The sequence below is a fragment of the Oncorhynchus gorbuscha genome, linkage group LG02 (assembly GCF_021184085.1).
Source record: "Oncorhynchus gorbuscha isolate QuinsamMale2020 ecotype Even-year linkage group LG02, OgorEven_v1.0, whole genome shotgun sequence".
Taxonomy (NCBI): Eukaryota; Metazoa; Chordata; class Actinopteri; order Salmoniformes; family Salmonidae; genus Oncorhynchus; species Oncorhynchus gorbuscha.
This window is the reverse complement of record NC_060174.1, coordinates 59,407,459-59,432,323: the sequence shown is the minus strand read 5'-3', so window position 1 is coordinate 59,432,323 and position 24,865 is coordinate 59,407,459. Positions and strand designations below refer to the sequence as shown.

General features: G+C 41.3%; 1 protein-coding gene across 4 annotated transcripts; it reads right to left on the bottom strand.

Moving 5' to 3' along the window:
- Positions 1-3,655: 3,655 nt before the first annotated feature.
- LOC124005458 (CTD nuclear envelope phosphatase 1A-like) lies at positions 3,656-20,864 on the bottom strand. Of its 4 annotated transcripts, XM_046314763.1 has the most exons (10): positions 20,708-20,864; positions 20,295-20,526; positions 14,377-14,443; positions 12,309-12,439; positions 12,108-12,179; positions 9,359-9,469; positions 8,975-9,086; positions 7,876-7,940; positions 3,978-4,062; positions 3,709-3,849 (listed from the first exon to the last, which is right to left on the bottom strand). In XM_046314763.1, exons 2-9 carry the CDS (start codon positions 20,397-20,399, stop codon positions 3,988-3,990), a joined length of 738 nt encoding a protein of 245 aa, XP_046170719.1. In that variant the 5' UTR covers positions 20,400-20,526; positions 20,708-20,864; the 3' UTR covers positions 3,709-3,849; positions 3,978-3,987. The 4 variants fall into 4 exon arrangements, with proteins under 4 accessions (XP_046170702.1, XP_046170710.1, XP_046170729.1 ...); XM_046314746.1 differs by lacking the exon at positions 7,876-7,940 and having other exon boundaries at positions 3,656-3,849; XM_046314754.1 differs by lacking the exon at positions 7,876-7,940 and having other exon boundaries at positions 3,656-3,849; positions 20,295-20,842.
- Between the last annotated feature and the right edge of the window lie 4,001 nt (positions 20,865-24,865).

The window sequence follows — 24,865 nt, the reverse complement described above, 5'->3', positions numbered from 1 at the left end:
AACAAAGGGTATATAACAAAGTATTGAGATAAGTATTCAGTCAATAACAAAAGTTTATTTTCCACCATAATTTGCAAATAAATTCATTACAAATCCTACAATGTGATTTTCTGGATTTTTTAAAATTCTAATTTTGTCTGTCATAGTTGAAGTGTACCAGTGATAAATTACAGGCCTCTCATATTTTTAAGTGGGAGAACTTGCACAATTTGTGGCTGACTAAATACTTTTTTGCCCCACTGTAGGTATTCATCTTGTCCAGATGGGATAGGGCAGTGCGATGGCATAGTCTGTGGATCTATTGGGGCGGTAAGCAAGTTGAAGTGGGTCTAGGGTGTCAGGTAAGGTAGAGGTGATATGATCCTGAAGTAGCCTGTCAAAGCACTTCATGATGACAGAAGTGAGTGCTACGGGGCGATGGTAATTTATTTCAGTTACCTTAGCTTTCTTGGGAACAGGAACAATGGTGGACATCCTGAAGCAAGTGAGGACAGCAGACTGGGATAGGGAGAGATTGAATATGTCCGTACACACTTCAGTCAAATGGTCTGCGCATGTTCTGAGGATGCGGCTAGGGATGCCGTCAGCCTTGCAAGGGTTAACACGCTTAAATGTCTTACTCATGTCAGCCACGGAGAAGGCGAGCCCACAGTCCTGGGTAGCGGGCCGCATCGGTGGCACTGTGCTATCCTCAAAGCGGGCGAAGGAGTTTAGCTTGTTCAGAAGCAAGACGGTGTCTGCAACTTGGCTGGTTTTCCCTGTGTAGTCCGTGATTGTCTGCCAAATACGTCTCATGTCTGAGCCGTTGAATTACGACTCCACTTTGTATCTGTACTGACGTTTTGGCTGTTCGATTGCCTTACGGAGGGAATAACTACACTGTTTGTCATCAGCCATATTCCCAGTCACCCTGCCATGGTTAAATCCAGTGGTTCACACTTTCAGTTTTGCACAAATGCTGACATCCATCCAGTTTCTGGTCAGGATAGGTTTTAAGTCACAATGGGTACAACATCCCTTACACTTCCTGATGGACAATGACAGTATATCCCGAGAAAGCCATGTTTCCGTGAAACAGAGTATGTTACAATCCCTGTTGTCTCTCTGGAAGGAGATTCGACCTGAGCTCGTCTACATTACTATCCAGAGACTGAACATTAGTGAGTAATATACTCGGAAGCGGTGGATGGTGTGCGCGCCTCCTGAGTCGGACTAGAAGTCCACTCCGAATAGCGCTTCTCTGCCGGCAGTGTTTTGGATTAGCCTCTGGAATCAGTTCAATTGCCCTGGGGGGTACGAACAAAGGATTCAATTCAAAAGTTGTGTTCCCGGTCATAATGCTGGCGAGTTACCGCCACTGATATCAAAAAGTTATTTACGGCTGGATGTAGAAACACAAATGTCCTGGGCTGCTAATGTAAGAAATCGCACACAAAAACACTGCAAAGTTGCTAAAGAGCTAGAAGCAGAGCTGCCCTATCTGTCGGCGACATCTTGCAAAAAGTGCCATGATCTGAACGAGACTAAGAATCTCTGGATTAACTACGTTAGCTAAATTTGGCAATGAATAAATCGTCTAAATGTCTTTTAAAAAATGGACCATTCTATGAACAGTCTTGTGTAAGTTTTAAATGTACACAATAATTGTTAGCAAACGTGTCAGCTGGAGATGACATGCAGTAGGTTGCAGGGACTTAAGTCGTGCATGATGTCTACTTTGATGCGAACTTGCATTTTCGAATTGGAGTAAATTGAGCCAAATATATATTGATAGGTCACCTTGTCCGAGGGAGATTTACATGGTTGTCACACAAAACACAGCCTTTATTTTAAGTGTTTCTAAAATTCCCTATAGAAAAATTGGTGGTTAAATGATTAATACCATTCCTGTTTGACTATGTTATTGATATCAGCTTATTGATATCAATAAAACGTCACAATACAGTGCAGAGCATTCAATTTGACTGCTGAACCCCAGCTCCTTTAAAACCATTACAAACTGCATGCCGTTTAAGGGATTGTTCAATAAATCTTTGGTTAGAATACCAATCACCCCTTGAAGAGCATATTTCCAATTTCCATCTTCACCCTAGATAAGTTATTATTTTTTACTAGGCCAGTCAGTTAAGAACAAATTCTTATTTTCAATGACGGCCTATTCAGGGGCAGAACAACAGATTTGTACCTTGTCAGCTCGGGGGTTTGAACTTGCAACCTTCCGGGTTACAAGTCCAACGCTCTAACCACTAGGCTACCCTGCCGCCCCAAAACCAACCGAGGAAGGAACTGCAACGTCAACCTCATGCTCCAGAGTTTCCACTAGATAAGTCAGATTCCACAAGCAAAGTAAAAAATTGGCTAACAAATTAGCTTTTTGGTGCTAATTTAAAGGTTACATATAAGGTTTGCAGTGGCGTTAAGGTTTGTTTTAAAATAAAATGTTAAGCTCAATTGAAGGGTTTAACCATAATTCTGACTTTGTTAACTAGTTACAACCATCCCTGTTAGACCAGAGAAGCTTTGGTCCAGGGACCTGTATTATTGTCACTTACAAGAAACTCTCCATTAAATAACAAAAGATTGCTCTGAATTTAGATTGACAGCAAGTTAAGCTCACAAAATAAAATAGTAATAGAATAATCTACATAAGACGATCATGATCTAAAAGTCAGTCAAATGTTTTTTTTTTTAAAGAGTATGATGCCTAGCATTTTATTGGAAACACTGATAGATGTGATTTTGTGCGACACAGAAACCCAACCAAGGCCTTATAGCGTACATTGTTCAATGGGCTGGGATGTTGGGGTTACATTAAAGGAAATGTGTACATGTGTACATGGTTGAAAGTGAATGGGTGTAAATCAGGCTTTAAAAAGTATAAGGAAGAAAACGTGCTCATGAATAGAATGCTTGTTGAATAATCAATCAGAAAACCCATCTTTGCTCTGTGGATGGAGAAGTACGGTAAGTCTTTATCAACTAAACGTTCAAGTAATTTTCAGTTATTTCTGTAAATCTCTGAATAGAACACAAATGATTTAAGAGTAAAAAAATATTCTCAACAAAGGAAGAAAATAACTAATTACTTAACCACCCTGTTGACCCCTCAGTAAAAATCCACATATCCCAATAATTGAAAGATATTGCCAACCTGGCCCGACCCAGTCCATCACTAACCACTGAGTAAATATAGTTCTATTTAGGCTTGTTGAGCAGTTATCAGTTGTTCCTTAATCTTAACTTTAACTCCAGAACCAAACTATTAAAAGTACCCTTACCTGAGAAGGTAGATGATAAACAGAAAAGATTAACAGACATGTTGAGAGAGAATGATAGACTGGGTATAGTAGTGGAGAGAGAGTTGAGTTCTAGCGGCATAAACTATAATAAGATGGGATGGGAAATAAGAAATGACTGGTTTCTTTAGTCTCATTAGTCTCATATCATCAATATTTCCAGTCAATAGTTAAAAAGATTACATAATTTATCCCCAAAAAAAAAGTAGACTCACAAATTTATACAAACACTCGACATGAACTCCCAGAATCCAAGGACTGTAAAGGCAAGAGTTTCCATTCAGGAAAAAAAAAAACGTGCCCTCTCCACTTTGTTTTTATAATACGTAGCGCACCCTCCCCCCCCTCCCCCCTCTGTATTTGTGGCCCCCAGTCTTTGCCCTCCCTCTTCTTAAAAAGGGTCACACCATGGAGATTGAGAGATGACCAGGAAAAAGGGCATTCTAAAAAAGAGAGGAAGTGGAGGTGCTGATACTAGCCCTGATGGACGAATCCCCATAGCCGATGCTGATGGAGTTTTCGACTGAGGACGGATCGGACATCTGAGGTGAACCTGAGATTGAGAGGAAGAGGGCAAGATAAAGAAACATTACTATGGAAAATCAACATACTAATAAGTTATGATGAGCGGTATCACTAATCTTGGCAGCTCATCACAGGTGTAACATCTTTGTGACATACCTAAGTGCGTCTAGCATGGGAAGCAGGTTAAGTAGAGCTGTGTCGCTTGGGTCGCTGAACCACGATTTGATGGGTATTGCATTGTCTGTGAGGCGAACACAAATGTTTGACAAGGGGGTACGGAGACAGGCCAGATCCATGACAGAACTGTTACAAGCCAATAGCCCCTTCTGTATAAGCAATCCAAAGAAAATGGCACTTGGGATCTACCTGAACTTAGTTTGAAATAATAAATAACCAAATATTACTTGACATATAATCCCGTGTGAGTTGTACAAGTAACTGACAAAGTAAAAGGGAACACCAACATAAAGTGTCTTAATAGGGCGCGAGCCGCCAGAACAGCATCAATATGCCTTAGGATAGATTCTACAAGAGCCTGGAACTCTATTGGATGGATGTGATGCCATTCTTCCATGAGAAATTCCATCATTTGGCGTTTCGTTTATGGTGGTGGAAAACGCTGTCTCAGGTGCCGCTTATGGAGCGATTTCAGTGCCCTCAGAAATTCTATGAATCCCATTTTGAATTTGCTTTAGGATATTGAATATCTTACTCAATTACCTCATATCCCTGCACAACTCAGTTCTTTGTATATACCAAAGCTATCGTTACTCATTGTGAATCAATTATTACATGTTTTACTTTTCTATTATTTCTCTATTTTCTTCTCTGCATTGTTGGAAGGGCCCGTAAATAAACATTTCACTTAGTCCACACCTGTTTACGAAGTATGCGACATAGGATTTGAAACTGAATTGAATGAATATTGTATTGTTTTAAAATGCAGTTTGAATATTCTAATCCAATATTTACATATTCAGTTTCAATATGGTAGATATTACATTCATTGTCTGTGTATCAAGTTTAAACTATAATTTCAAGTTTAAGTTTCAAATAGCATATTCAACTTCTCAGACTCAGTTTTCATATTCAAACAGATAACATCCTGGTACTTTGCCAGCCAAGAAAAGTAGAGGTGAACAGAACAGAATCAAATGCTCTCTGTGGTAAACTGAAGCTTCTGACAGTTTTTGAAGCCAATGTGGTATGTTTAATTTATTTTCTTCCTATGAATTTGGCTCTAGCATTTGAACCGTTTTGGCTATAAACTATTATGACCCCATTCCTGAAAGCAAAGACTCTGTGGAACATGGACATTCTCCTTTACGATGATCACAGGCTGCACAGAACAAATTAGAAGAGTGTCACAATAATGCGCAATTTGGCCCCCATTAAGAATATAGTTGAATGGGCCTGTCGTAGCCCTTCTAAGGATAGCCTTTTCACTCTATTTAAAAGCTTGCTCGTGACTGACTGGGTTCAAACTAGGTCTCCTACATGTCACAAGACTATGTTAGTCCACTTAGCTAAAGCCTATAGGGATACGTTCAAGAAGTTAATGTAAAGGACAACCTGCTTCTTGCTTAACGAGTACCTCTTCCCCCTGACTCAGCTCATACAGTACCGAGATCAAACGCAGGACTTTTGCCTCAAAACACACAACCGCCCTCCTGAAGCATTCCCACCAATTGTGCTATTAAAAAAGGCCTTCAATTGTGCAAGGGGCGACCCTTCATGCTGAGAATTGAGTTCCACAAATCCCCATCTGCTACACTAATAGAAGTCTTCAAGGTCCAGCAAGGTTACTCATCAAAACAGTGGTTTGGTGATACATGCTAATATGAGCAACCTGAAGACCTGTTAGATGTGTTAGTTTCAAGTCTCCAGTAAGGGTAACGTGACCGTTGGCTTGCCGAGATAAAGCCAAGCCATTGGTCCTGTGACTTGGATAGGTCTATTCAAGGAGGTGGTCAAAGGGGGGTGAAATGTAACAGGTGGTTTGGTGACTACGCTTGCGTGATGAGTAACTTGTCGGAGACCCGAAAAGTTGCATTGTCTGGCGCACAGGAGACCTGGGTTAGAACCTCATTAGTCAAACTAACATCTCTTCAGGTCTCAGGCAAGGTTGCGCATGACCATGCATGGATCACCAAACCACCTTTGTTGCGCAGATCCTTGCCACTGAAATTGTTGTTGTGCATTAGGCCTGATTTCAAACACAGGCCGTTATAATGATGCCAATGGATCTCAAATAATAGCTTGTTGCCAAAACAGTTCAAATGCTAGAGCCAAATTAATCGTAAGAAAATAAATGTAACATGCCATATTGTCTTCAGAAACCGCCAGAAACTTCTATTGGTTTCCCACAGAGAGCGTTTGATTCTATCCGTTCTCCTCTACCTTTCTTGGCTGGCAAAGTACCACGATGTTGGTTTAGTTTTAAATAGGAATTTAGAGAAATTCAATTGAAAACTGAATCTGAGGTTGAACATATGAAACTTTGATACACCTGAAATTATAGTTTGTAAACTTGATACAGACAATGAATGCAATACCATATTGAAACTTATCAATTTGAATATTCAATTAAATTTTACAACAACTGAAAGCAATATTCATTCAATTTCAAATCATGAAATACAAGATCAATTTATGAATTAAATTATTACATGTGTGCATTGAATTCAAAATCCTAATACAAATTTAAAAAACACTCTGTTGGCCCTGATATCGCTCCATAGCTGCTCCAGAATCTCCCATACTGCTCAGATCGGTTGACTGAGGCACATACACACACACTGTTTAAATACCCTATGCTCCTTTGAGACCACTCAAAGTCACTGAGATCTCTTCTAGCCATGGTATTCAAAATGATGAGCAACTGGGCATTGTTATACATGACCTTAAGCTAGAGTCCTGCATGGGTCAGTTTTTTGGAGCCGCACCTGCCCAGCCACATCAATTCCGAGCCCCACCCAACATCAGGGAAGATCTCTCTGTAACCTAACCCACCCGCATTGAATTGTTCCCGAGAGCCAATCGCTGACCCACCAAATTGATTTAAATTGTTATGACTCCAGGCTAATCCCCTTCCCTACATGAATTTGTCTGCATGTCATCCAACATTTGGACAAAAGGAAACCATGCCATGAATTAATAACAATATCTTATTTTCCCCAATACGATGCAGCACATTAACGCAAATAACTTTTGGAAAAAAAAGCTTTCGAATTAGCTTTTTTACCTAATGAAAACCTGTAGCCGACATAACAAAACCTTTACATTCAATATTGTTTAGTTCAAATAAATATTTTAATTGACACTTAAAACAATTCTGAGAATCGAATAGGCAATGGGCTGCAAAAATAACCTATATTTATTTAGTAGTCTATCCTCAAACTTTTTCCAGCCGCACAGGTTGGAACATAATATGCCCTGAAAATAGTCTGAACGAAACCCAGAATGAATGTAATAATTAACTGAATTATCGTAAACAAATACCTGCTTGCACTTTTTGCAGGCTGTGTATCCATCTAGGCGTAGGCTATGATGGCTGCCTCACTATTACAGAATGGAATTCAGAACAATGCAACACAAGCTACTGGATTTGTAAAACGCTTATCTTGATTTATAACATTGTTCTGAACAGTGTGCCGACCCTTGGGTTAAAATGTTCTCATTCCAGATGCCAACTGATTGTTTTCTTTTGCGGGTCGTCCGCGGGGAACAGTAAGTATCCGATCCGATGCAGGACTCTACACCCTAAGCATGATGGGATGTTAATTGCTTAATTAATGTGTGTGTGTGTGTGTGTGTGTGTAATTTACATTGTTAAATAACACTAATATGTGAACAATATGTTTAGGGTGAACACATTTTGTTATAATAAGGTTGATAGCAATGTGAAAATTTGTTGCAGCTTAAGTCAATTAAAAAACCCACAATGCAATGCTCTCTCTATGGGTTGGCTGGGCCACAGCATGTGAAGTAGCTAATTAGCTGTAAAAATCGCTTAAACAAAATGCACTATCAATATAGCCGTCTACTATCTCACCATGTTCCACGTGCAGATCGACGTGCCTCGCAGAGTGGAGTCTGACATTCGCAATGGCCAATGACCTAAAAGTCGTATTCCTATTAACTTCCAGTGTAGTGAGTGGCTTTATTGCAATGCTACATGATAACGGCTGAATTTCTGCCTGCTTGAACGGCAATAGCTCAGATACACATGAAATGGTCCTGGAAATCAATGGAACATCACTCAGCGATGCGCAAAAACAGTATAACATTCAAAATGGGAAAATCGTTCCTTTAACTCAGGGGCCGCGCCTTCTTTCAATATACTTTATATCCCTCATTTACTTAAGTGTTTCCTTTATTTTGGCAGTTACCTGTACATGTAGTAGGGTTGGGCGGTATCCAGATTATCATACCGTTTATGTACCATACCGGGGTTTACCGTATTACCGGAAGTGCAAACGAGGCACCATTATTTTATTTTTATTTTGGGGGAAAAATAAATTAAACAATTTAGGCAACAGGGATCTTGATCGAGAAAGGGATTGAACGTCTAGTCTGGGTACCAGTCTTTTTAGCTAACATTCCACTCCATGTCATTGTCAAAGAGAAACGTTTAGGCAATCTCAACATTCAATATGCAGCTAGATGGACTCGTTTCGTCCGGACAAACAAAAAATGGTTGCTTAACAACTGGATACCAACGTGTTCTGTGGAAGAAAAAAAGGGATATAGTTCCAATATTTAGATAATCGTAATTTGATTATAGCTGTGAAGGTTATCGAATCATGATTAACTCCTCTGTTCTCCTCGAGCTCATTTAAGATGAATGTTCATATTTGAAGATGGCAGAAAGGCCAGTCTCTTTAGCAATGATAAGGTGTGGCAGGAGTGGAATGTTAGCTAAAGAGACTAGTACTCAGACTAGAATGGCTCTGCTGTAACCAAAAGCTTGATTTGACTACTACCCACTTAGCAAACAAAATGCAAAGCTGGAGCCCTGAGCTGGATATAATTTGACATAAATAGTTATATGCAGGGGCAGAGCACACAGTGACTTATCTTTCTTAAAATGGTATACGGTATATCGCCCAAGCCTAACATGTAGTCATTATAACATGGTAACAGCTGCTTACCAGGGTGGATGCGGTAGGCTCCAGGCGAGTTGTCCAGGATGACTATGCTAGATAGATCATTGTGCACCACAGAAAGAACTTTAAAATAGCTACCCAGATCCAATGTACAGTGCTAAATAGAGAAATGAAAATTAGGAATAAAAGTGAGTTTTATATGTTGCAAAAGAGTGATAAGTCTAACTTTACATAGAGAGAACCTTTAAATAATGACAGAGACGATCAGGGCCGGTTTCCTGGAGACAGAATTTTTATTGAAAGTGCTTTTTAGGGTAAGACGAGGCATAAATCTTTAACCGGGAAACCAGCCCTCAGAGTGTAAGACTGAGCAGAGTGCATAACTGTACACAGCTGAAATGAAGTGAACCTGTCAGTGGGTTTGTTTACCTGTCTGTAGTATCTTCGTTTAAGGATGTCTCTGTCTAGCTTGTCAGACACGGCTGAGCCATATATTTCCATACTGGCCGTGAAAACCACCAGCTCATACCACTGACTCACCTATAAAAAATAAAATAAAATCACAAACAGCCAAGAGATCCACCAAAAATGCACAAAATTATAAATCAAATAGATTAACTATATAGTACACAAACCAAAAAAATGAAAATGTATTGATTGCTAGCTCAAAATACTTTTCAAATACATTTGTCATCATCACGGTTGTCCAATTGCCCCTACCTTGACTGACAGTCTCCCCTCATACCATCACCCTACCCTGTCCAATCACCCTCCAGCAGAGGCTTTAAATACACACACCTTTCCCTAATCATTGTGGCGAGCGTGGTAAAACTGAGAAGACACTGTCTGTCATTGAGTTTTGAAGCATTCTACCTGACAAAGTTATGTTAGAATATTTCAGTTATGCTGTAAGAGCTTTGGTGGTGAACGCATTAGTGTTTCAGATGCCAAGCTTATGGTCATGTTGCAGCAATGTGTAGGAGGGAGATTCCGAGATGTGAGAAGTGTGCAGGAGGGCATGGGACAAAGGAATGTGTAGTATCATTGAAAAAAAAATTGTGGCGGTGCCCATGTTGCTGGGGATCAGAATTACCCGGTGCGAGAGGCTGCCAGGGTCAGAGTAGAACAGAAGGTGTCATGATGAGGCAGTAAAGAGAGTAGAGCAGTGTTTCCCCAAAGTCGGTCCTCAGGGCCCCAAGGGGTGCACATTTTGTTTTTTTGCTCTAGCACTCCACAGCAAATTCAAATAATCATCATGCTTTGATGATTTGAAATCAGCTGTGCAGGTGTTAGGGCAAATACCAAAACATGCACCCCTTGGGGTCCCAGGACAGAGTTTGGGAAACACTGGAGTAAAGGATGATGGGTCAAGGGTGAGTACCATGCTTTGGGCAATACAAAGTGATATGAATTTCTGCTTCGGTAAGGTTGGATTCGTCACATTCATTGCCATGGTTATCAATGGGGCGGCAGGGTAGCCTAGTGGTTAGAGCGTTGGACTAGTGACCGAAAGGTTGGAAGTTCGAATCCCCGAGCTGACAAGGTACAAATCTGTCGTTCTGCCCCTGAACAGGCAGTTAACCCACTGTTTCTAGGCAGTCATTGAAAATAAGATTTTAAAAAAAAGTAGAAATAGAACGGAAATCACAGAAAACAGATGGTTGTGGTGGGAGCTGCAGAGAAGTACTTGGGTGTATGAGGTTTTACTGCAGAAGAGTTACAAGGTGTGTGGAACGAAAGAGTACTGTCCTCCCAGGCCACTGGCCTGGTGTAAGATCAGTTACAGTCAAAGTAGTGTAATGGGGTGGTGTTACCATTTTTAGGAAATAGTGTTAGACAGTGTACAAAACAACTGCTCTTTCTAAGACAGACTGACCAGGTGAAAGCTATGATCCCTTATTGATGTCACTTATTAAATCCACTTCAAATCAGTGTAGCAGACAGGTACAGACAGATTTTTAAGCCTTGAGACATGGATTGTTACCGTGTGCCATTCAGAGGGCGACTGGTCCGGACAAAATATTTAAGTACGGGGTATGGTAGTAGGTGCCAAGCACACCAGTTGGAGTGTGTCAAGAACTGCAACGTTGCTGAGCTTTTCACACTCAACAGTTTCCCATGTGTATCAAGAATGGTTCACCGCCCAAAAGACACCCAGCCAACTTGACAACTGAGGGAAGGAAGCATTGGACATCAACATGGGCCAGCATCCCTGTGGAATGCTTGACACCTTGTAGAGTCAATGCTCCAACAAATTAAGGCTGTTCTGAGGGCAAAAGGGATGCAACTCAATATATTAGGAAGGTGTTACTAATGTTTGGTACACTCAGTGTAGGGTTGGTTAGTCCTTTTTATTTTTGTATCACAAAATGTAACGTGATCGACTACACTCCCGCACAGTAGGTGGCAGCATAAACAAACAAAATGTGCAACCGCCATGATACCAAAGAAAAAGAAGCGTCAGCTCCAGACCTTACAAGTTTGCAAGTGTTTGTTACAACACACCTTTTATTTTATAACCTTTCCTTGGCGTTTTGGATGTGTTTATTGATCACATAAGTTCTTATTTATTGATTGATTTGTATTAGAATTTTGAGAACATTTACTGTTATTAATTGATATGTTTACCATAACTTTATTTTACCCATTGCTTAACTTTCACTACAGTGATATTCCATTGAAATGTTATGAGGTTTATGAGTACATTTATATGTATTTGTTTTACCATATCAAATCACTCATGTATTTTTTTTCTTCCAGTTAACCATCCTTTCACCAGTGTCCATTTAAAATACAAAGGAGGATGGCAGTTTTATTGCAGTTTAGATCATGAAATTATATTGAAGGATGAATGGATATTAGGACAATTACCCTAATATCCATTCATCCTTCAATATAATTTCATGATCTAAACTGCAATAAAACTGCCATCCTCCTTTGTATTTTAAATGGACACCACGACAATAGCCAACTCAAACGTCAAGATACAGTCCTTTATTCAAACCACAACTCTAACCAGTTTTTTTGACACCAAGAAGCACCGCAGAGAGCATAAACAAGATGCGAACACAAAATATTAAGCTGCTTGAAATCGTATATCCAATGCTTAGTTGAATAATGTTCATACTTGCTACTATATTGTACTTATTTGGATGTTGACAAAAGGCCCATCACTTACCACTTCTAAGAAGAAGTCCACATGCGGTCTTTTATGTACTAAAAACCTGACAGGATCTCTGTTGATCACCACCTTCATGGGAGAGAGAGAATAGGAATAAAAGAGAACAGGTAAGGTTAAGCGTGCGAGTCAATCTGGCGTGTGTTGACAAGGTGACTGCATGACGCGAATTAATCACACAGTGAACATATAGGCCAATACCTTTAGGATGAAGTCTGGTGGAGTGCCTGGTCTCACTTTGAGTCTCCCTTTGGGCCTCACAAACCTATCAGGGTGGGAGTGGATTAGGGTCTCGTCAAGGTCCAGCACCAGAATCTTCCTCTTGACTGCATCTGATGAGCAGGAGCCCAAGTCCAATCACAGTCAATACCACGTGAAAGACAAAACAAGTAACCTCTAATTTTTCAATTTCAAAGCCATAAATCTCTGGCCTCTAGCTTGGTCCCAGATCCATTTGTTAAGTCATACCAATAACTCCTACCGTCATAGCCTGGTCCAAGATCTGTTTGTTCTGTCATGGCAACCCTTACATTCAATGTCATGACAACAATAATAGTTTGGACATATTAATAGACATTTACAAGAACATGTTTCAGTACGATACAATACGCAAAAAAAAAACAAAAAAAAGATTCATTTATCAATGATGGCTGTTGATGCCGAAAAGGCTTTTAACTGTCTTGGTTTTTCCTATATAAAAAAAAAACTAATCCTTCAACTTTCCAGCTGAAACAAATGTAATAAAAATATTATAAATATCCTAAAGCAAAAATATACAAATAATACATTATCTGAAATTGATTAAGGGGAACAAGACCGTGACGTATTCTCTCCCCTCCTGTTTGCACTGGCAATTGCAGAAAGAATTAGACAGGACCCAAAACGTAACAGCTATCAGTATTGGTAAACATGAATATAATCTAAACTTATTTGCCGTTCTCCTGATATACCTGACCAATATTGAAAACTCAATGCCCCCCTTGTTAGAAATATTTTCAGAATAATTACATTTCAGGATATAAAACTGTACATGTAAAAAACTGAAATAATGGCAACAGGTAACATTTAAATAATAAAGGATTGCCGTAGATCACTAGTTAAGTGGACCACAAAAAATACAAAATACGTAAGATGGTTAAGTGACAAAACAACAAATGTAAAAAGATACATTTATCCTATTACTCAACAATAAGAAAACAGAAGTAATTAAAGGTAACAATCTTACCCTTGAATCTTATAGGTAAAATAAACCTCTTCAGAATGGCATGGCTCCCAAAATGTATATATTTTCTATTCTCGGTAATCCCAATTACCCCACCGAAGACATTCCTTTAAAAAGTATACTCTGCCATAAGTCTTCATATGGTTTTAACCTCTCAGACTTGGAATTGTATCAACTCGCCACCCAAGGCTTTTACTTGAGACATACGTTTGAATGCACTACAGGCCTCCTGAGAGGCGGAGCGGTCTAAGATACTGCATCGCAGTGCTTGATGCGTCACTACAGCCCCGGGTTTGATTACAGGTTATGTCACAGCCGGCCGTGACCAAGAGATCCATGAGGCTGCGCACAATTGTCTCGGTGTAGTCCGGGTTAGGGGAGGCTTTGGCTGGCCGGGATTTCCTTGTCCCATCGCGCTCTAAGGAATCCTTGTGGCAGGTGTTTCGTCCGACACATTGGTGTAGCTGGCTTCCGGCTTAAGCGAGCAGTGCAGCTTGGCAGGGTCATGTTCTGGAGGATGCATGGTTCTCGACATTCGCCTCTCCCGAGTCCATAGGGGAGTTGCAGCGATGGGACAAGACTAACTACCAATTGGATATCACGAAATTGGGGAGAAAACAGGGTAAATATATATTTTTATCAAAACCATTTTAATGCACTAAAAAGGAACAATGGTTACATATTGAAGATGGGTTGGACGATACTCATTTACTTTGGTATAAAAACTTTTTTTTTTACATAACTGGAAAACAACCAATCCCCCATCGTTAAGACAAAGGAAAAATAATATGCTTCATTATCTAAATATTGTCAGATGTGGGCGACAGAGGAACAAAATGGTGCAATTTGAGGACGTGGCAGAGAGTAGTGCAGGCACTGGAGATAGGGGTGAGAACAAGTTGGTCTGGGCAGGTGTGATGTTTGTGTGTCTGTATGTTGTCTTTTGTATGTTTGGTACTGTAAGAAAAAGCAAAGGCAGCAGTAACAGATCTGGGACAAGATTAAGACCCTTTGATGTTTTAGACACTATAGTGACAGGATACTTACTGAGTCTGTTTCTGGACACAGGCAACAGAGATAGTGTGTCATAACGCACCGTTTGGTACTGGATTATCTGAAGAGGTCGAGATGATTAACTGTCACAATTGATCAACTGAAATGTCAAATTACCTAAACTTATCTCAAAATGTTTTGCGATAAACACAAATAGACAGTTTGTTAAATACATTGTGGCGAAATACCAGGGTGCTGGAGTATTTTAAAATATATTTGTCGATTACACATATATTGTTTTGCTCTCTATTCACTTGGAACTAAGCCTAGATCAGTTGTGTGAACAGAACAACCCTCTGATGGGTTCCAGACAGATAAAGAATATAAACTTCTCTATAAAGAAGTTATTTCTGTAGGTGTCAGTGTATACTGACAGTCAGATAGTTGTGGGTACAGTACTAGTGATGCGCAGGTTGACTCAACCCGCAGTCCCCACAGGGGGGGTGCGGCAGGTTTTAGGGTCATGAAATATTGTGTGGATGAAGGGCGGGTGGGTGGCAGGCGGATTGAATAGAGAGAAAGTAATGCATACAAAATGCCTACATGTATAATTCTTGTACCAGTTGTATCTATAGGCGACATGGAAGTTTCTCTCATTATTTTTTATCTGGCGTTAGTGCATAGCCTTAGCCGAAGCTTTAGGGCCTAACTAGCACGCCAATCGGCAAAAAAAATTGTCTCAAAATGGCACATCAAGGGAACTGAACTGTTCCAGCCTTGTCTCATAAACTAGACGCATCATAGTAAATGTAAATCCTGGACTCAAATTAGTAAGATGTGTTACATTTGGTATGGTTACATAAGACAGGTTACTTAAGGCAAAAACAATAGTAGGGTGATTGGTCAAGGTGGATGGGTGGACGTATAACTCGAACGTCTAGAAACCAGAAGGTTGTGTGTTCAAATCTCATCATGGACAACTTTAGCATTTTAGCTCATTAAGAACTTTGCAACTACTTACTACTTTTTAGCAACTACTTAGCATGTTAGCTAAACCTTCAACCTAACTCCTAACCTTAACCCCTAGCTAGCATTAGCCATGTCACTAACGTTAGCAAAAACAAACTGGAATTAATAACATATTGTACGAATTACGATTGGTAACATATACAAAAGTACGTGGACACACTAAATTAGTGGGTTCTGCCATTTCAGCCACACACATTGCTGACAGGTGTATAAAATTGAGCACACAGCCATGCAATCTCCAAAGACAACCATTGGCAGTAGAATAGCCTTACTGAAGAGCTCAGTGACTTTCAACGTGGCACAGTCATTGGATGCCACCTTTCCAAGTCAGTTCGTCACATTTCTGCCCTGCTAGAGCTGCCCCGGTCAACTTTATGTGCTGTTGTTGTGAAGTGGAAACGTCTAAGAGCAACAATGGCTTAACCATGAAGTGGTAGGCCACACAAGCTAACAGAACAGGACTTCCAACTGCTGAATCGTGTAGTGCATAAAAATGGTCTGTCCTCGGTTGCAACACTCACTACCAAGTTCCAAACCGCCTCTGAAAGCAACGTCAGCAAAATAACTTAGTCTGGAACTTAATGAAATGGATTTCCATGGCCAAGAAGCCTAAAATCACTATATGCAATGCATCGGCTGGAGTGGTGTAAAGCTTACCGCCATTGGACTCTGGAGCAGTGGAAACGCGTTCTCTGGAGTGATGAATCACGCTCCTCATCTGGCAGTCCGACAGACTAATCTGGGTTTGGCGGATGCCAGGAGAACGCTACCTGCCCCAATACATAGTTTCAACTGTAAAGATTGGTGGAAAAGGAATATTGGTCTGGGGCTGTTTTTCCATGGTTGGGGCTAGGCCCCTTAGTTCCAGTGAAGGGAAATCTTAATGTTAAATAATACAATGACATTCTAGACAATTCTGTGCTTCCAACTTTGTGACAACAATTTGGGGAAGGCCCTTTCCTGTTTCAGCATGACAATGCCCCCATGCACAAATGAGGTCAATACAGAAATGGTTTGTCGAGATGGGTTTGGAAGAACTTGACTGGCCTGCACAGAGCCCGGACCTTAACCCCGTCGAATACCTTGGGGATGAATTGGAACGCCGACTGCGAGCCAGGCCTAATTGCCCAACATCTCTGCCCGACCTCACTAATGCTCTTGTGGCTGAATGGAAGCAAGTCCCTGCAGCAATGCTCCAATATCAAGTGAAAAGCCTTCCCAGAATAGTTGGGGCTGTTATAGCAGCAAACGCCATATTAATGCCCATGATTTTGGGAATTGGCTGTTCGACAAGCAGGTGTCCACAGCAAAAGTATCATACAAAATGGATGATGGATATCCACAAATGAATAAATACCATACGAAATGTAACATATTATACGAATTTGAGTGTCCCGGATTTATATTACCTCAGTTCAGGTTGACTGTTCAGATGGGTAAAATGGAATAGTAGCCTAACTGAAATCTGAACACTGACTGTAGGTTTATAACCTCTCATATAGCCTACTACAATATGAGCTCCGGCAGAATTAAGGATTTCTTACAGTAAAATTATACACCAAATGTAAGTTGACTGGGAAACAATAGGGGAAAAATATTATTTCATTCTTTCAGCATCTTGAGAGAATGAATGCACGGTTAGGGATCATCTGTAAAGGTGCTATCTTTGTCAGTATCATAAAAGCTGATAGTATTTCAACCACATAAAATATGCATCCAAGCTGAAATTAAATCTTATGAAAAACATGTTTGGTCATTTTAACCGCTTTCAGTTGCCTTAAAACCATTCAAACTGAAATTTGGGATGGGAAATTAATTAATTTAGAGTTATTGCATTTCTCCTTGGTCCATAAACATCTTTACTGAATGGGAGAAGCAGAAATTAAAGAAATGCATGCCTACCAACTTCAACTACACTTAACAAAAATATAAAAAGGTGCAACTTGTGCTGGGGACAAAAGGCCATTACATGTGCAGTTGTGTCACACAACACAATGCCACAGATGTCTCAAGTTGAGGGAGCGTGCAATTGGCATACTGACTGCGGGAATGTCCACCAGAGCTGTTGCCAAGAATTTAATGTTAATTTCTCTACCATAAGCCACATCCAAAAACATGCTAAGATAAATAAATAACAGTATGTGGATGAGGTAGATGGACGGGCTATTTACAGATGAGCTATGTACAGGTGCAGTGATCTGTGAGCTGCTCTGACAGCTGGTGCTTAAAACTAGTGAGGGAGATATCTCCAGCTTCAGTGATTTTTGCAGTTCGTTCCAGTCATTGGCAGCCAAAGGAAGAATTGGCTTTGGGGGTGACCAATGAGATACCTGCTGGAGCGCGTGCCTCTATGGTGACCAGTGAGCTGAGACAAGACGGGGCTTTACCTAGCAGACTTGTAGATGACCTGGAGCCAGTGAGTATGGTGACTAGAGTGAAGCGAGGGCCAGCCAACGAGAGCATACAGGTTGCAGTGTTGGGTAGTATATGGAGTTTTGGTGACAAAACGGATGGCACTGTGATAGACTGCATCCAATTTGTTGAGTAGAGTGTTGGAGGCTATTTTGTAAATGACATTGCCGAAATCGAGGATCGGTAGGATGGTCAGTTTTACGAGGGTGTGTTTGGCAGCATGAGTGAAGGATGCTTTGTTGTGAAATAGGAAGCCGATTCTAGATTTAGTTGTCCACATATTCTAAGTCAGAACCGTCCAGCGTAGTGATGCTGGACGGGCGGGCAGGTGCGGGCAGTGATCGGTTTAAGAGCATGCATTTAGTTTTACTTGCATTTAAGAGCAATTTGAGGCCACGGAAGGAGAGTTGTATGGCATTGAAGCTCATTTGGAGGTTTGTTAACACAAGAAGGTCCAGATGTACACAGAATGGTGTCGTCTGCGTAGAGGTGGATCAGAGAATCACCAGCAGCAAGAGCAACATCCTTTATGTATACAGAGAAGAGAGTCAACCCGAGAATTGAACCCTGTGGCACCTCCAGAGACTGCCTAGGGGTCTGGAAAACAGGCCCTCCAATTTGACACACTGAACTCTATCAGAGAAGTAGCTGGTGAACCAGGCGAGGCAGTCATTTGAGAAACCAAGGCTATTGAGTCTGCCGATAAGAATGCAGTGATTTACAAGAGTTGAAAGCCTTGGCCAGGTTGACTAAGACGGCTGCACAGTACTGTCTTTTATCGATGGCGGTTAAGATATCGTTTAGGACCTTGAGCGTGGCTGAGGTGCACCCATGACCAGCTCTGAAACCAGATTGAATAGCGGAAAAGGTACGGTGGGATTCGAAATGGTCGGTTTGTTAACTTGGCTTTCGAAGACCTTAGAAAGGCAGGGTAGGATAGATATAGGTCTGTAGCAGTTTGGGTCTAGAGTGTCTCCCCCTTTGAAGAGGGGGATGACTGTGGCAAATTTCCAATCTTTGGGAATCTCAGACGATACGAAAGAGGTTGAACAGGCTAGTAATAGGAGTTGCAACAATTGTTATTTTCTTCTCATCTATTTTTTTTACTTAACTTCTTAAAGCACTGTTGGTTAAGGGCTTGTAAGTAAACTAACATCAAGGCGGTGGCCCGTTCCTGTAGGTTCATGCTCTACAACATCCGCAGAGTACGACCCTGCCTCACACAGGAAGCGGCGCAGGTCCTAATCCAGGCACTTGTCATCTCCCGTCTGGATTACTGCAACTCGCTGTTGGCTGGGCTCCCTGCCTGTGCCATTAAACCCCTACTACTCATCCAGAACGCCGCAGCCCGTCTAGTGTTCAACCTTCCCAAGTTCTCTCACGTCACCCCGCTCCTCCGCTCTCTCCACTGGCTTCCAGTTGAAGCTCGCATCCGCTACAAGACCATGGTGCTTGCCTACGGAGCTGTGAGGGGAACGGCACCTCAGTACCTCCAGGCTCTGATCAGGCCCTACACCCAAACAAGGGCACTGCGTTCATCCACCTCTGGCCTGCTCGCCTCCCTACCACTGAGGAAGTACAGTTCCCGCTCAGCCCAGTCAAAACTGTTCGCTGCTCTGGCTCCCCAATGGTGGAACAAACTCCCTCACGACGCCAGGACAGCGGAGTCAATCACCACCTTCCGGAGACACCTGAAACCCCACCTCTTTAAGGAATACCTAGGATAGGATAAAGTAATCCTTCTCACCCCCTCCCCCCTTAAAATATGTAGATGCACTATTGTAAAGTGGCTGTTCCACTGGATGTCATAAGGTGAATGCACCAATTTGTAAGTCGCTCTGGATAAGAGCGTCTGCTAAATGACTTAAATGTAAATGTAAACATTTCACTGTAAGGTCTACACCTGTTGTATTGAGCGCATGTAACATAAAATTGGTCAACTGCATATTCCCTCAACTTGGGACATCTGGAATTGTGTGGTGTGAAAAAAAAAATGCTTATTTTGGAGAGGTTATTTGTCCCCAGCACAAGGTGCACCTGTGTAATGATCATGCGGTTTAATCAATTTCTTAATATCCCACACTTGTTAGGTGGATGGATTATCTTGGCATGGGAAAAATGCTCACGAACAGGGTTGTATACAAATTTGGGCACAAATTGAGAAAAACAAGCTTTTTGTGTGTATGGAAAATTTCAGAGACATTGTATTTAAGCTCATGAAACAATTTAAAATGTTGCGTTTTGTTACGTGTAGTAGCACATGTTAAGACAACCCGTATTGATTACACCTGCCTGACAGTTTTCCTCGAGGTCTTTGAAATGTTACCAAGATTTAATCAAATAGCACAGTGAAGTACATAGATTGGCTTGTGTGTGAGTTTCCGATTAACCGTCTGTCAAGAGCATTGGCAAATCCAAATGGGCCGTGTGAATATTAGTTAATCCAGCTTCCAATATCACTTATACAAGTGATATTAATTAGGCGAAATACCTTAGCAGGGGCCAATATTACTTAGTTCTAGAAAACTCACCGTCCGTAAATGCTTTCTGAGTATGTACAGAATAAACCCCCATATTCTAGATGTAACTCCGACGAAAGTGTGAATGCCAAGTAAACGGTGATGAGTCTTCAGCATGGTTCAACCCGAGCGACTCCAATTGAGTCGGGACCCCAGCCTCTTCCCTCCCGAAACTGCAGGTCGAGTAGACACTGGCCAATGGCAATCGTGGGCTCAGTTTAAATCTCACTTTCGCCACAATCCACTGAAAATGAATGAAAATATAAAACGTAAAAAGTAGCCTACAACGCAAAACCGTCATTAAATACGAAAGCGAGGAATCCAGACGAATAACATTCACTGGTTCTCGGTCACTACCTAGCAAGCTAGACTTTCACTAAGTGTGAAAAGACGTCTTTATGAAATGCAAACAATGCCCTTCTAACCTTGCTTAGTTTCGTTGATAAATAAGTTGGTTTACGAAATATGGCAAAGGTCCCAACTAGACGCCGTCAACGCAACTTTCAAAGAAATCAGGAATTGGACAGAGTGCCGCCATAAGTGTCTCGCGGTCACTTCCGTAGAAAAAAACATGCGCTCCTTTCAAATACTTTCCTCCCGCGAAATAGTCACATCCAGGCCACAAGCATTGACCTCAGTATGGTTAAGACCAGCATTGACCAACAGGCAGGTCATTAGAAATACACTACTGCATTGTAATATACTGTACTCTATTATGAAGCGCAATCAATGACCATGGTGGATAAAATCATGCCAGACAGAACTATTTTGTTACAACCAGTCCAGACAACCGCTCGGCTGCGGTGCTGTTCAAAAACTGCTCCAGTCCAGACAAACGTCTGCAGTGTAAACTGGGACCATAAAATTAGGAATTAGAATACTAGAATGGCCATGAACCTTTCTAAGATTGTCCAAATGTCAGCCACGTTGGCCAGGGAGTTGGTCTTACCCGTGATGAAATGTTTTCCACACACATATTGGACACCAGGTCCCCACATTTCCTACACTGATGATACAACTTAGACAAGTTGTAAATGCAACAAGTACTCATATGTTATTATATAATAGCACTAACAGCTTTCCAAGAAAACAAAATCTGAGACATTTATGGTCTGTTTTCAATTCTCTGGCATCAGCTCTGGTGGACAGTCCTGCAGTCAGTATGCCAATTGTATATGCAAAACACATTTTAAAGTGGAACTTTAATGTCCCCAGCACAAGGTGCACCTGTGTAATGATCATGCTGTTTAATAAGGATCCGCACCTTTTTTTAAATTTTCGCCTAAAATGACATACCCAAATCTAGCTGCCTGTAGCTCAGGACCTGAAGCAAGGATATGCATATTCTTGATACCATTTGAAAATAAACACTTTGAAGTTTGTGGAAATGTGAAATTAATGTAGGAAAAGAACACATTAGATCTGGTAAAAGATAATACAAAGAAAAAGTTTTTATATTTTTTATATTTCTTTTGTACCATCATCTTTGAAATACATTTGAAAGGCCATAATGTATTATTCCAGCCCAAGCACAATTTAGACTTTGGCCACTAGATTGCAGCAGTGTGTCAGGAATCAATGTAAGACCCAGACGCAGACATGTCGAATTGACAATGGTTTAATATTCCAACAGGGGCTGGCATTAGACAGGTCAAAGCAGGCAGGGGTAGTAAACCAGAGATGGGGCAACGGTACCGGACGGGAGGCAGGGTCAGCAGAGGTCAACAATCCAGAGATGGGGCAAAGGTACAGGTCGGCAGGCAGGCAGGCTCAGGGGCAGGCAGAGTGGCATGTGGGCTCAGAGTCAGGACAGACAAGGGTCAAGTTTGGCACACCTGTATTTGGGGAGTTTCTCCCAATCTTCTCTGCAGAACCTCTCAAGCTCTATCAGGTTGAATGGGGAGTGTTGCTGTACAGCTATTTTCAGGTCTCTCCAGAAATGTTCGATTTTCAATCGGCCTCTGAGTGGGTCAAAGAGACTTGTCCCGAAGCTACTTGTCCCGAAGCCACGTTGTCTTGAATGTGTGCTTAGGGTCGTTGTCAGTTGGGAGGTGAGGTCCCGAGCGCTCTGGAGCAGGTTTTCATCAAGGATCTCTCTATACTTTGCTCTGTTCATCTTTGCCTCGATCCTGACTAGTCTCCTAGCCCCTGCCACTGAAAAACATCCCCACAGCATGATGCTGCCACCACCATGCTTCACCGTAGGGATGGTGCCAGGTTTCCTCCAGACATGATGTTTGGCATTCAGGCCAAATAGTTCAATATCCGGAGCAGGATTTCATCAAGGATCTCTCTGTAACACTTATCATTCAGCCCAAAGAGTTCAATCTTGGTTTCATCAGACCAGAGAATATTGTTTCTCATGGTCTGAGAGTCCTTTAGGTGCCTTTTGGCAAACTCCAAGTGCTGTCATGTGCCTTTTACCGAGAATTGGCTACCATCTGGCCACTCTACCATAAAGGCCTGATTGGTGGAGTGCTGCAGAGATGGTTGTCCTTCTGGAAGGTTCTCCCATCTCCACAGTGGAACTCTGGAGCTCTGTAAGAGTGACCATCGGGTTCCAGAAGGGTTTTGGTTCACGTCGCTTTTTTATTTATTTTAATTTCACCTTTATTTAACCAGGTAGGCTAGTTGAGAACAAGTTCTCATTTGCAACAGCGACCTGGCCAAGATAAAGCATAGCAGTGTGAACAGACAACACAGAGTTACACATGGAGTAAACAATTGACAAGTCAATAACACAGTAGAAAAAAAGAGTCTATATACATTGTATGCAAAAGGCATGAGGAGGTAGGCAAATAATTACAATTAACACTGGAGTGATAAATGATCAGATGGTCATGTACAGGTAGAGATATTGGTGTGCAAAAGAGCAGACAAGTAAATAAGGGGATGAGGTAGGTAAAAATGGGTGGGCTATTTACCGATAGACTATGTACAGCTGCAGCGATCGGTTAGCTGCTCAGATAGCAGATGTTTGAAATTGGTGAGGGAGATAAAAGTCTCCAACTTCAGCGATTTTTGCAATTCGTTCCAGTCACAGGCAGCAGAGAACTGGAATGAAAGGCAGCCAAATGAGGTGTTGGCTTTAGGGATGACTGACCAAGGCCCTTCTCCCCCGATTGCTTAATTTGGCTGTGAGGCTGTTAGTAGATAGGTAGATTCTCGGTAGTTCTAAACTTCTTTCATTTAAGAATGATGGAGGGCACTGTGTTCTTGGGGACCTTCAATTCTGCAGAAATGTTTTTTTTTTACCCTTCCCCAGATCTGTGCCTCGTCACAATCCTGGCTTGGAGCTCTATCGACAATTCCTTTGACCTCATGGCTTGGCTTTTGCTCTGACATGCACTGTCAACTGTGGGACCTTATATAGACACGTGTGTGCCTTTCCAAATCATGTCCAATCAATTTGTACAAACATCTCAAGGAGGATCAATAGAAACAGGATGCACCTGAGCTCAATTTCGAGTTTCATAGCAAAGGGTCTGAATACTTATGTAAATAAGGTATTTCTGTTTTTTATTTTGAATAAATGTTTAATAATTTCTAAAAACCCATTTTTGCTTTGTCATTATGGGGTAATGAGTGTAGATTGATGATACATGTTTTTTTATATATAAGGCTGTAATGTAACAAAATGTAGAAAAAGTCAAAGGGTCTGAATATTTTCCGAATGCACTGTAGATAGTAAGCTCACATTAACTAGCTAGCTAGCTAGCTAACTTCGCTGGTTCATTGTACTTACTGTCTGACAGAGACATAGACCGTTTTGCCAACATTTAAGAGAGGTGGATGGCATTACTGTTCAACTTGTCAACAAGTAAGGTGAGTCAACATTTTAGTTCTACTTGCGCACGCCAACACACACACACACACACACACACACACACACACACACACACACACACACACACACACACACACACACACACACACACACACACACACACACACACACACACACACACACACACACACACACACACACACACACACACACACACACACAGAAATCAGTACCATGGACAGCCATATGATATTTAGTAACGTTGATTGGACTAAATTGTTTTTGGTATCTTTAAGTTGGTTTCCGGTATATTAAACTAAGCAAATATAGCCTTTTTTATTTGATGTTTAAATGTTTAAGTTAAAATAGTACTGGAATAGCGGAGGCAGTGCTCCTATTGACTTTGTGCTGACTTGCGGTAACTACGTGGTTCAAAATAGTAGTTGTTTAGTAAACTTTTGAAAACATGAACTTGCTTGACCATGCTACAGGTGATATAACTGTTTCTATGCAATATTTGCTTTGTGGACTTCACCGGACTGATGTTGCTTTTCGGTTTTGTGATTAAACAAATTAATGTGTAGTTGAATTTATTCCACCACTGTGTGACTGTTGTCTTTTTGTTGGCACAGCCTTATTTTATATCAAGATGTCGTATGAACAAATGGGTTATAGAGCAAACAATGCAATTATCACACCATAGGTTGTAATATGTATTTTTTACTGGCTTGGCTTCCTCAGTGATTTTACACACCTACCGCTACTGCCATACCATAATCCCACCATGGGGACCTCT

What these genes read in the sequence shown, in the direction of transcription:
- LOC124005458 (XM_046314746.1), bottom strand. Translation starts at nt 20,399, where the DNA reads ATGCTGAAGACTCATCACCGTTTACTTGGCATTCACACTTTCGTCGGA. An exon ending in AGCCTACCGCATCCACCCTG is followed by an intron (nt 4,063 to 8,974) that starts GTAAGCAGCTGT and finishes TTCGCCTCACAG; the next exon opens with ACAATGCAATACCCATCAAA. An exon ending in CCCATGCTAGACGCACTTAG is followed by an intron (nt 3,850 to 3,977) that starts GTATGTCACAAA and finishes TCTCAATCTCAG; the next exon opens with GTTCACCTCAGATGTCCGAT.